General features: G+C 40.9%; 1 protein-coding gene across 2 annotated transcripts in view; it reads right to left on the reverse strand.

Moving 5' to 3' along the window:
- Positions 1–1,518: 1,518 nt before the first annotated feature.
- Insig2 (insulin induced gene 2) overlaps positions 1,519–12,478 on the reverse strand; it is a 28,563-nt gene continuing 17,603 nt past the window's right edge. For both annotated transcript variants that reach the window (XM_029539077.1, XM_021198490.2), the window contains exons 3-6: positions 9,323–9,447; positions 4,361–4,527; positions 4,087–4,186; positions 1,519–3,152 (exon numbers count right to left, since the gene is read on the reverse strand). In XM_029539077.1, coding sequence (XP_029394937.1) covers positions 3,111–3,152; positions 4,087–4,186; positions 4,361–4,527; positions 9,323–9,447 — 434 coding nt within the window. In that variant the 3' untranslated portion in view covers positions 1,519–3,110. The remainder of the gene's footprint in view (positions 3,153–4,086; positions 4,187–4,360; positions 4,528–9,322; positions 9,448–12,478) is intronic.

Consider the following 12,478-nt stretch of genomic DNA (forward strand, 5'->3'; position numbering starts at 1 on the left):
ATCTAAACATGGTAGTATGTGCTTACAATCCTAGCTCTGGGAAAAGAGACAACATGTCCTTAAATCCAGAGAGGACTGCAGAGAAGGCAGACAGGAAATTGCACACTGAATCCCAAGTTAGAAGGAAAAAAAAAATTAAAGAATCTAAAACTAAATAAACCAGAGGGGAGAAAAAACCTTGAGGGTAAAAATCATGTTAAAATACAGAGTTGACATGCCTACCCACAAACAAGAGATATATTGACAACAGGTTCATCTTTTGAAGATGTGTTGGTCAGACAACACATTGAAAATCTCCAGAGAGGGGCCAGTGACATAACTCAGTGAGGTAAATTCATTTGCCAGCAAGGCTGACACCTGAGTCTGAACTCTGGGATCCACATGGTAGAAGCAGAGAAGCAATTCCTGTAAGCGGTCCCCTGAACTCACACATCTGCTGAGGCCCACACTGGCACACTCCCAAACACACAAGCACCAAAGCAGAAGGAGTTAAAGGTGGATCCATAATTCCAAAGCCTGATAAGGGCTTTTCCAGACACGTGGGGCTCAGCACCTACTACTCAAGACATCAGCGCACTACCCTATGCAAAACATATACTGCAGGAAAATGAGGCAAACAAGTACAAAAAGACTTCGTTTCATTGACCTATATCTGACTTAATAAGACAAGATATGTGAAATGTCCACATCACTCAGAGCTCCCCCGATTTTGGTGTGGAAGGGCTCAGTGTAAAGTAACAGATTAAAGCAGAGGGCTGGTGAGAGGCTCACAGCCAGACAACCTGAGTTGGACCCTCAGAACCCATGAAAAGGTAGGAGAAAATCCACTTTGTAAAGTATCAGTAGGGCTCTAACTAGGGAATCTCATTGTTTTCTCAGAATTTAGTCTCAATTTTAGAGGTCCAAATTCCTACAAGTTCAAATAGTGAGAGCAAAACACGTGGTTGACAATGTTTGTCAGTTTGTTATATTTCTAAGTGCAGAAAGATTTATGGTTCAAAATATTAAAAACTATTTTGCTAGAATTATCTTTTCTTGTTTAAAATTATAATTTTTATTTGATAATCATTCTATCCCAATGGATTTGCTGAGGTCTCTTTCATCATTTCTTAGCACATCCAACTACCTATATTAATTTTATGCTATGTGTTGGTTTGAATATGCTTGGCCTACAGAGTGGCACTATTTGGAGGTGTGGACTTGTTGGAGGAAGTGTGTCATTGTGGGCATGGGCTTTGAGATCCTCCTCCTGGCTGCCTGGAAGCCGGTCTTCTCCTAGCAACCCTCAAATCAAGATGTAGAACTCTAAGCTCCTCCTGCACTAGGCCTGCACAATGCCTTCCTGATCGGTGCCATGCCTGGATGACAATGGACTGAACCTCTGAACCTGTAAGTCACTCCCAATTAAATGTTGTCCTTTATACGAGTTGCCTTGGTCATGGTGTCTGTTCACAGCAGTAAAAAAGACAAGTATAATGTTCTAATATTTATCATGAATAAAAAGGACTAACACATGGTGATAATTACATATTTAATACCTCTTGCTTTCAACAGCAATTTTCAAAGTAAACATATCATAGACCTTATAACTTATTAAAGATTTTATAGTGTTTACAAATTTGATTCTAAAAATATACCTTATTTGTTCTAAATGAATAACATCTGAAAGACAGAATAATAAATAGAGTAGTGTGGTCACCACTACTACCATTAGGCTTGTGTATACATATTCCGTATGGAGTACTCTTGGGATGTTCACACTCTCCGCCTGAGAACACAAAGCACATTACACTCCAGTGTACAAGATTTCAGTCTGACAGCACTGCTTTAAAAGAAATTAAAATGTTTACTTGACACTATAGGAAAGCATGGGCACATGCACACACAGACACATGAATACATTTTCTCTCACACACAGTCAAAACAGAAGCACACACACACCACAGTAGTCAGAAGAATTTACCCTTGTGTGCCAGACAATGAACAATCTCAGAAATGCAAAGCAAGCGGAGAGTCAGCTGATAAACCTAACTGTAAATACATGGCAGGCGTTGTTAATGGGATGTGTGAAGTGTATTCTCCATACACTCTCCAAGGACGGACCTTGTAATAGACATCAGCACACAGGGAGTCAGGTTCCAGCATCCTCTGGTGAAGGCCACACACTCAGTCACATGGCCTGCTTTCAGGAATCCAATAGGTTATGTATGACCTGTCACCTTGATCTGCCTATGTTCCTTATTCATCCATGAACTGAAGCTGTGAGCTTCAGTAGCAAATGACAGTTGATATCACTTTGGCTTTTGTGGCAGATAGAGGGCTACACAGTATTCCCAAGCATATTCATCTAGACAAAGCCCCTAATTTTAGTCATTTTTTTTTTCCAAATGTAGACTCAAAGCAGGGTGATGCTGATAACCACCTCTGTCCATCACACTTCCTTCTGAAGAAATCGGGAAAGAATTCTTTGGGTCCCTATAGTAATGCAGGCTTAAAACCATTCTATGGAAGTTCATGAGTACCATATAGTAAGACTCAAACTCTGAAACAATAGCAACAGAGACAACACGCACGTGGGTGCTGTGACAAACACAGCTGATTAGAGACAGGAAAAGGCACACCAGCCGGTGAGAGGAGCGGCCAGCTACACATCTGCTTTCTGTTTGCTTTGTTTTTAGCTTTCTTTTTCTCTTTCACTAAATTTCTAAATCGTTCAAAGCATTCTTATTCTCTGTGTCAGTAACAAGAAGTTTGGCACATTGACATGGTGATACAATGTATGCTATGTTCAAAAAACTTAGAAATTTCATGTACTCATAAACATATCTTTCATGTGGTGCACAGATATCTTACATTTATTGAAATCAAATACCGAAAGGCTGGTAACTGATTTACAGAAGCAATCACAGACTGCAAAAACATGTGTGTCACACACACACACACACACACAAACACACACACGCACATACATGCACACACACCACACACATACACAATCAAGGGAAAACTGCGCCCTCGCAATTTTCCAGTCCAAGGTTCCGTTGGTGAACCTCTCATCCCCACAGTGCTTTCCCAGGGCTTCCACAGAACAGCTAAGACGTCTGCCCTCTTCATTCTTGATGAGATTTTTCAGCAATAACTTTACATTCATACTGCGAAGATTAAAAGATCAAAAAGTTAACATATTAATCTCTTGTGAATTGCAACTTTCAAACAAATTAAAAAGCTCTAAAAATGAATGTTTTAGTATGTGTTCACTTTATTCCTCAAAGCACCAAGAGTTACACAATGGCATTCTGAAAGTAAAGACAACAATGGAAGACAGCAAAAAAGAGAACAATTCCCACACTGCAAGTGACAATAGCTGGTATAATATAATGTAACATATATAATAGGCACAGTGTGTTTCTTTTGTGCTCCAAGATCAGCCAAGGGCAAGCCATGAACTTAGGACAAACCTGAATTTCAATCATTATTTCAAATCACTCTATGTAACAATATGAAGGATAATAATTAAAACAATATTCTAAAAGAATAGCTACCAAAATGTATGATGTATATTACGCTCTTTTCATTTTTAAAATTGTTCTTTTCCTAGGGGCTGAGAGTATGAAGAAAACCAGGGTTCAACCCCCAGTACCACATAACCCAGTGTAGTGGTGCAAGGCCTACAATCTCAGTACTCGAGTGAGAAGCAGGAAGACCAAAAACCCAAGGGCATCCTAGGCTATGTAGTGAGTTCAAGGACAGATGGGCTACTTGAGACCTAGTCTCAAAAAAAAAAAAAAAAAAAAAAATCTTTGTTTGTAGAATGGAAAACTGTAAACTAATAAAAACAAAACAACAAATGTCATGTATCAAATACGGTCAACAAATTCTACTACCCTACCCATAACCTATTTTTCCTTTTCTCTCCAGTTGTTCCTCAAGTATTTCTCATATTAAATTCATCCTAATGACTTATTTCAATTAAAGTTCAAAAGACAGGTCAAAGAACACACCATTTTTGCCAATGCTTTCCCTTGAGTGATGGCCACTTTGAGAAACAGTGTCATGCAACACACACACTGCATGGTCTCAGCTTACCATTGCCAGTTGACGACCAATGTTTCCCATCGTTATGCCTCCAGCAAAAAATATACATGGCAACCAAGAACGGACATAGAGAAAATCTGGAGATGTGTATCTAGAATAATAGAAATATTTTAATAACCCAGAGCTAGGGCAAAGGTACTCAAGACAAGAATAATGAAGATAAGTGAGTCTATATGTCAAACCAGCTAAACCCACTGAGACCCTCAGTTCTGAATGCAGTTATTGCTGATTTTCAGAATGACCAGGTGACAAGGGCAATACTTACTGATAAACACCATTGTAGACTAACAGTTGGGTGACAATGGTTGCTAAGAAAGCAATTCCAACACCAAGGCCAAAACCACTTCTAGATCTGTCAAAAGTCCACCACAGTCCTACTGACAGTGCAGCCAATGTGAGGGAAAACTGGAAGTTGTTGTCGAAGTCTACTTTCTGAGACCAGTGCTAAGGAGCCATCAGAAACAAGGAAGCCAGTGACACCAACAATTCACTTCTCTAAAATGAGACAATCTGTTCCTGCTGGAGTATCCTCAACCTTCTAACACAACACACAATGTTAGGTACAAATAAAACTGTGTTTAAAAACCAAATACAGAGGGCATTAATTAACAGAGCCAATATGGGAAAAAAAATAACCAATATGGAAAAAAAAGGCTATACATATTCTTAATTGTAAAGTCTAGAGTTCTCTTTAGAACATGCACTTCAGATAGCATTGCTAAAAGAATACACCTTTGGGGGGGGGGGAGAAAGGAAGGAAAGAAGGAGGGAAGGAGGGAAGGAGGAAAGAAATTAGAAAATTAAGAAAGGAAGGAAGGACAGAAGAAAGGAAGGGAGGGAGGGAGGGAGGAAGGAAGGAAGGAAGGAAGGAAGGAAGGAAGGAAGGAAGGAAGGAAGGAAGGAAGGAAGAAAGGAGGAAAGAAAGAAATTAGAAAATTAAGAAAGGAAGGAAGGACGGAAGAAAAGAAAACCAATACTTCTCAAAAAGGTTTAGAATGACTTGAAAATCATACAGGAACTTGGAAACAGAAGAGCTGACAGCTATTTAGCAGGGTACCACATTGGCTGTGTGATTTACTGACAGACACATTTTATAATAATGCAGTTCAGAACAAGAGGACCAAGGACATAGCATCCCTTTCTATTATGTCAACTGCTCTAGTTTTAATTTGTTGAGGATAAAGCCTTGAAGTGAACATTATCTCCCCCCTGCCAAGCTATTCTGGTGCCTGTAACTTTCTAGCAGGGCACTTAGCTCTGATGATATTTTATTTCTGGCACCCACTTAAGTCGATTCACAAATGTATAGCCCCTTTTACTCAAAAATCTCTGAGCAGAATGGAGCCTTACAAATTCAATTTTCTGATTTTTTTTTCTTCTTCCTAGAGGATTACACTAAGAAAATTAGTTCTGAGTGTCATTAAAAGGACATTTTCTATACCCCACAGGCTCCACCTTGGCTGACTTGACCAAACTAACTGACCTAACTAACAGTACTACAGCAATCTCTCCTTTCTCTGCCCATGAAGTCATTACCCGATTCCAGTGATACCCCACTTTCCCCACCATTACCACATTCTCACTAAAGCATACAACCCCCCTGCTAGCTGAATCCTTGGCATTTAGGACTGTTGTCTGCTACTCTATTTTATTTTTATTTTTAAAGATTTTATTTATTTTATGTATATGAGTACACTGTAGCTATCTTCAGACACACTAGAAGAGGGCATCCAATTTCATTACAGATGGTTGTGAGACACCATGTGGTTGCTGGGATTTGAACTCAGGACCTCCAGAAGAATAGTCAGTGATCTTAACCCCTGAGCCATCTCTCTAGCCCCCTGTATGCTACTCTCTTGAGATCATTTTTAAAAGCTGGGCATAGTGGTGCGTACCTTTGATCTTAGCACTCTGAGGCAAAGGCAAGTGGATCTCTTTGCATTTGTGGCCAACCTGGTCTACATAGTGAATTTTAGGAAAGCCAGGGCTACACAGACAAACCCTGTCTCAAAAAGCAAGCAAGCAAGGAGATCAGTTCTTGTGAGTGGCTGATTGAGCAAGAAACTAACAGTTCATCTGAACAAGTTTCTCTCTTCTTTGGGCTATCCTTATATATAAAGTCTAAAACACAGGGTTCTGAGCACTGACTCCTTTGTGCAAGAGGCATTCACATAAATGGATGATGGGATACAATCCTAATAGGGTCCTTCTCTGCTAACTAAAGAATTTAGCACAGTAAGGAGGCTTCTAGGGTAAATAAGTCAAATACATCAATTTCAGAGGCTGTACCTTGCAGTTTTCCAAACTCTATGTAACTTTTTTTTTCTCTTAATCTTTTTTGTTTATTTTTGTTTTTGTTTGTTTGTTTTGTTGGGTTTTTTGTTTGTTTGTTTTGGTTTTTTGAGACAGGGTTTCTCTGTGTATCCCTAGCTGTCGCAGAGCTCACTCTGTAGACCAGGCTGGCCTCGAACTCAGAAATTCGCCTGCCTCTGCCTCCCAAGTGCTGGGATTAAAGGTATGTGCCACCACTACCTGGCTGATAATGTTTATTATTAATTTTTCCCTTTTTTATTGGATATTTTATTTACATTTCAAATGTTATCCCCTTTCCTGGTTTCCCCTCCAAAAAACACCCTCCTCCTATCCCCTTCCTCCTCCCCCTGCTCACCAACCCACTCACTCCTGCTTCCTGGCCCTGGCATTCCCTCACACTGGGGCATAGAGCCTTCATAGGACAAAGGGCCTCTCCTCCCATTGATGACAGACTAGGCCATCCTCTGCTGCACATGCAGCTGGAGCCATGAATCCCACCATGTGTGCTCTTTGGTTAGTGGTTTAGTCCCTGGGAGCTCTGGGAGTACTGGCTAGTTTATATTGCTGTTCCTCCTATGCGGCTGTAAACCCCTTCAGCTCCTTGGGTCCTTTCTCTAGCTCCTTCATTGGGGATCCTATGCTCAGTCCAATGGATGGCTGTGAGCATCCACATCTGTATTTGTGAGGCACTGGCAGAGCCTCTCAAAAGAAAGCTATATCAGGCTAATATGAAAAATGTTTACTATACATTTTGTAAATAGGTTTTCCTTAAAGGATAGATGTGACAGCTAAGATCACAATGTTTAAGTAGTTCTCTTAGAAACAAGGGATAAAATGAATAAAGCTAAAACCACATTTAAAGTTCTAGAAAGGGCTACTTAAACAACTCCACCTAAAAAGACAAACAGGAGGACTCGGTTATGATCCGAGTACCCACAGAAGAGCTGGGAGGCAGGGAAAATGTAGGCAACAGTCACAGAAGCTTAGTACTTTATAAGACAAGTTAAAAACTAAAGTTAGAGAGAGACTAAATTATAAGGGAGATTTCCTGCATTTCTGGATAATGCTGGTCCCAAGAACCAAGGGCTGCTAAATGAAAATCCCAGTGCTAGGTACTTTCCAGCGTAAGGATCCCAGTGTAAGATACTTCCTTCTGAGCTGCATTCCTCTTGCTAGTCCTTCTGGTTACCTACTAGAACTAGTTGGTAATAAGACTTTATTGCTGAAGATAACATATATTTTGCTTGGCTGCAAGGTAAATAAAAAACTACAACTCTGCCAGAAGCATTTCTTTGCTGGCTAACTTTCATAAAGCTGAATGTGCTATACCAGATACTGGGGGAGAAAAGGCATCTTACCAAGCTATGAGTCCTACAATTTACAATACCAACCTGCCAGGCAAGATTTGTGCACAGTTGCACTAGTGGTATCACTGTAATAGGGGTACTAACTATTGTCTGCTTGGATTCCAAACTCAGTTCAAAAGAGGGAATTCATATTTGGCACTGTAAACACAGTCAAAAACCCAAGGCTATGGAGGACTTAGGTCCCAGAGTTGACACTAGTTTAGCTAACTGTCACAGTGCCGTGCTGTCTTCTAAATATTTACATTTATGCCCATAGATAAACAATAATCTGTTGTCCCCATCCTTAATCACAGAAGCCTCTTTTTGCAATGAAATAAATTGGGGGATAAATACAGAACAGATGGCTCTCAAAGTGCCAAGAACTAGGGATGATTGAATGCTTGTTCCTACACACACATCTATACTACTCCCTTTAAGGTTCAAAGGTCACTGAGGAAGAGGACATGGAAAGGATGTAAGAGCCTGACAATGAGAAGGGCAGTAAATACTGTCTTCTGGACATGACACAGCTAATGCAGAAAGGATCTCAAAGGTATGGCTGCCTACAGGGGACCTAGTGATAGTCGATCATGGATGGAGAGAAGAGAGGCTCATGGAGTCTGGCCTCCACTTCTGGGTACTGATAGACTGTGAGGAAGAGACAATCATCCTTTTTAGATGTGTATCCACTAAGGAGCCTACCAAGCTCCAAAGGCTACTTTCAAGTGTACTGCCATACAGGTGATCCTGGAACTCAGTGGATCTCCAAACAAACAAACAAACAAACAAACAGTTTGAAAAAGTCAAGGATGTAGGAAAAGGACTTGTAGAGAGGAGAAAAGAGAGCCATAGTGACCAGAGTGTGCTGTATACAAAGTGTATAAAACTCAATAAAGAACAAACTCAATAAAAATTATTAAAAAGAAAGAAAGGCGGATCAGAGGTCAGGTTAGAGGCTCAACATGAGTGGTAAGAATCCAGACTGCACTGACAGATGTTTAGCAAGTTGGTCACATGTTTCAAAATGAAAAGTAAAAAACGAAAGTGTTAAAACAAAAACCCAAAGAAACAACCAACCACAAACAAAATACACTCAGAGTGCTGGAGCAGAAGGATCTAAAGTCAAGACCAGTTGGGGTTAGCTAACACAGTAAGAGTGTATTATAAACACAAGTGTGTGTGTATGTGTATGGGGGGGGTACTTCTTGGTGCTGACTATAACCAATAAATGACAATATAACGTCTTTCAAAATAGACTTTTAAATGAGTACCTAAAACTACCAGGGTCCTTACGTGCAAACCCTAAATGAAGAAAGGAAAGGAATGAGGAGGTGGGGCTTTGAAAATTCAATTTTTGAATTAACAACATTACATGTAAGGCATTTAATGGCCTAAGGAGCAGAGTGTTACCACGGACTGAAAAGCAGCATATCTACCCTACTCTAAGCTCACACTTGCTACCCTGGTGTCTCAGCAACTGGGCCAACACTGAGACTGAGTGGGACCATCAGAGTTGATGGCAGGGAGGTTGTAAGGTGCCGTGTTACTGCATGTTTCAGAAAGGATACAGCACTGGCGTGATTTATACCCACGAACACCGCCACGCAGCGCATGACACTGGACCACTCTCTCTTAAATTTATGAGGTTCTCCTAGATGCCTGTCAATGCAGGGGTACAACAGCCCAATCACAGCTGTGAAAAGAATAAAAAAGTAAGTCGTCAGCAGTACCGCACTGGCAGCCAGTAAGTTATACCCAAGTCACCACAGCTACTGCTCTCTAGATTCTTCCAAAAGCGAAGTTTACCCAAATGACTGGCCACCACTGCATCTTTAAACTTACCTTCCAAGGAAACCAAGAGTGGCAGCACACTGCAGAAAGCTGTGAAGAAGCTGCAGCACTTTACAGGCAACACACACTGGGGACTGACTCATAAGGAGCCAGAGACACTAACTCATGTAGTTCCTAACAGTACCTTAGAGTCCTGAAAGCGCCAACGCAGTCCACAGTATGTTCTCCTCAAACAACACAGTACTTAAATATGCTATAAACACATAGGATCTAAAGAGAAGCTAGAAGGTAGGCCTGTGAGCTCACTCAACCTTGTCCCCTCTGCACTAGGCTCCCAAGGTCCTGAGCATCATGTGATGCAGATCAGCCCTGCCTAGCTAGCTTTCTGTCTGTGCCCAGCAGTCTCCTGACTCTGCTGTCTACCTCATCTTCTCACAGACCTCTCAGGTACGGCTCTTTCTACACACAGAAAGAAGGAACGACATGGTGAGAATTACAAATTTGCTAGGCATGGCAGTGCACACCTTTATTCCTAGCACTGTAGGAAAAAGCAAGCAGATCACGGAGTTCAAGGTCAGCTTAGACTACTTAACACATAGTCAGACCACTGTCTTAAAAACAAATTTACAAATAATATGTAAGTTTGCTCTTAAATAAGAAAATGCCATCTCAGTGGACAGCTCTTGGTCTCAGAAACAACATTCATGACTACCAAGACATCCATGACTAAGATCTCAGTCTATCCTTAACTTAAATAGTTAATAACAAAGACAAGAAATTTATGTGTATATTTTGTGCATGTTTCTGAATGTGTTCACGAAGCCATGTAGAAACCAAAGAACAAGCTAGGGTGTCATTGCTCAGCCACCACCCACTTTGTCTGAAACAGGATCTCTCACTGACCTGGAACTCACCGAGTAGGCTTGGTTGGCTGCCCAGTAAGCCCCAGAGCCCCAGCTGCATCCATCTCTTCTGCACTGGATTACATGCAGGCACCACCTTATCTAGTGTTTTTCTTTCTTCTCTCCCAGCCCTTCCCCTTTTCTTTCCTTTCCTTTCCTTTGTTTTGAATGTGAGTTCTGAGGGGTCAAACCAAATGCTAACAAGGCAAGCACAGCACTGACTGACCTGTCTCCCGAGCCCACAAGAAAATTTATTGATTTGGTAAAGATGATTTGTTAAATTTGTGTCTACATACACACGTGTGCCTACTAGTATGTGCATGTGCATTTGGGTGCCCATGGAGGCTAGAAGACATAGGGTCGCCAGAATTACAGGAGATGGGATAAGCTACCCTGTATGGGTGCAGGGAAACAAACTCTGGTCAGGTCCTCTAAAAGAACATTAATCACTCTTAACTGTTGCACCATCTCTCCAAAAAAAAAAAAAAAAAAAACACATCCTTTTAAATTTTAAATATAAAATTAAAAAGGTAAAAGGACAAAGAAAACTGGAAAGCAATTAGTATTAGAAAGCACAGGCACAGAGAGCAATGGAACAGCATGCGGAAGAGGCATCCTGGCTCCTTCCACTGAGAGATGAGATTGGAGCGTTGCCTTCTTTTTACCTCAGCTCTGGTGAGTACTGATGGCTCATGGGTCATCCTGAGACTAGTGACAAATCACAGCAATGTAGAGATCCAATGGCTGCTAAACATTGTAAGTTTCAGGGCCTGGGTGATGGCTCAGTTTGTGAAATATTTGCCTTGCAAGACCAAAAAACTGAGTGCAAACCAAAACAAGAAAATCTAAGGTGGCATGTGTCTGAGGAGGGACAACCCAGGGCATCCTCAGGCCTCTGCATACCACCAATAGACACATGCATGCACACAAAGAAAACCCACATTATGGTCCTGTTTAAAACACACTAATGAAAAATCCCATTGGTTTAAATGACAGCATTTCAAAGTTCTACATGATTAAAATGACAAGCGTGCCTAATAATTGAAACATGTCTAAATGATATTTTTTCCTCAAGGGCTGTCACAAAACAGCTCATTTGTCATTCCCCAATTCTCTGTATAATAAATGCATACACATACATAGATGAATACTGATATTGATGCACCTACCTGTCATCTACCATCCTCTCATCTACGATCTACCTATTATCATCCATTATCTACCTATATATCAATTAATTTATCCTCAACCACATGCCATCCCGCCCCTGTTTGCCTGTGCCTAAGTAAAAATTCAACCAGAGCAGGTATTCCAAGTCAATCTTCCTCAGCAGCTGATGCCACTGGTAAAGAATTATCACACAGAGATGCTGACATGTATGTGCAAAGGTGTAAATAAGTAAAACTGACTACGTCTCTACGAGAGTGAGAGACAACTGAGAAGGGAAAGTGAAAACACAAAGAAGGAATTTAAATGGCCATGCTGCCAACCCAGGGATTTGCCAATAAAAACCCCAATCCGTTGAGTATGCACAGTGCTCAGCTGCTCACTGAGGGAGGATTTGGGGAAGCTTGTCACTTCCCATTACATGTCTTTCTTTCTTTCCTTTAAATAAAGGCATGGCAGAGTCTGATAGGAGTATACACAGCACAGTGAGGCTCCACTGTCTGAGAGCTCAGTGGAGTATGTCTGGGCTTCCTCTTCTCTCTCTGCACCTTAAAAAAACAAAACAAAAAAAAACCCAAAAAACCAAAAAACCAAAAAAACAAAAACAAAACAAAACAAAAAACCAAGAGACTTAAAATCATGCTGTGTAAAATCATATGCAAATACAATCCTGCCTAATCAGATGGTTCTCAGATGTAAAATCACATGTCTTCCGATGTCTTTAAGTGATTCCCAGTAACAGTCTGCCAAGACTGAAGACAAAAGGAGTTTGTGAAGCACTGGTAGTAAGCCATCACTCTCTCAGGATACTGTGCTCAGTGCAGTGAGGCAGGAAAAGGAACAGTTAAATTAGGCATCTAGTAA

The sequence above is a fragment of the Mus pahari genome, chromosome 5 (genome assembly GCF_900095145.1).
Source record: "Mus pahari chromosome 5, PAHARI_EIJ_v1.1, whole genome shotgun sequence".
Lineage (NCBI taxonomy): Eukaryota > Metazoa > Chordata > Mammalia > Rodentia > Muridae > Mus > Mus pahari.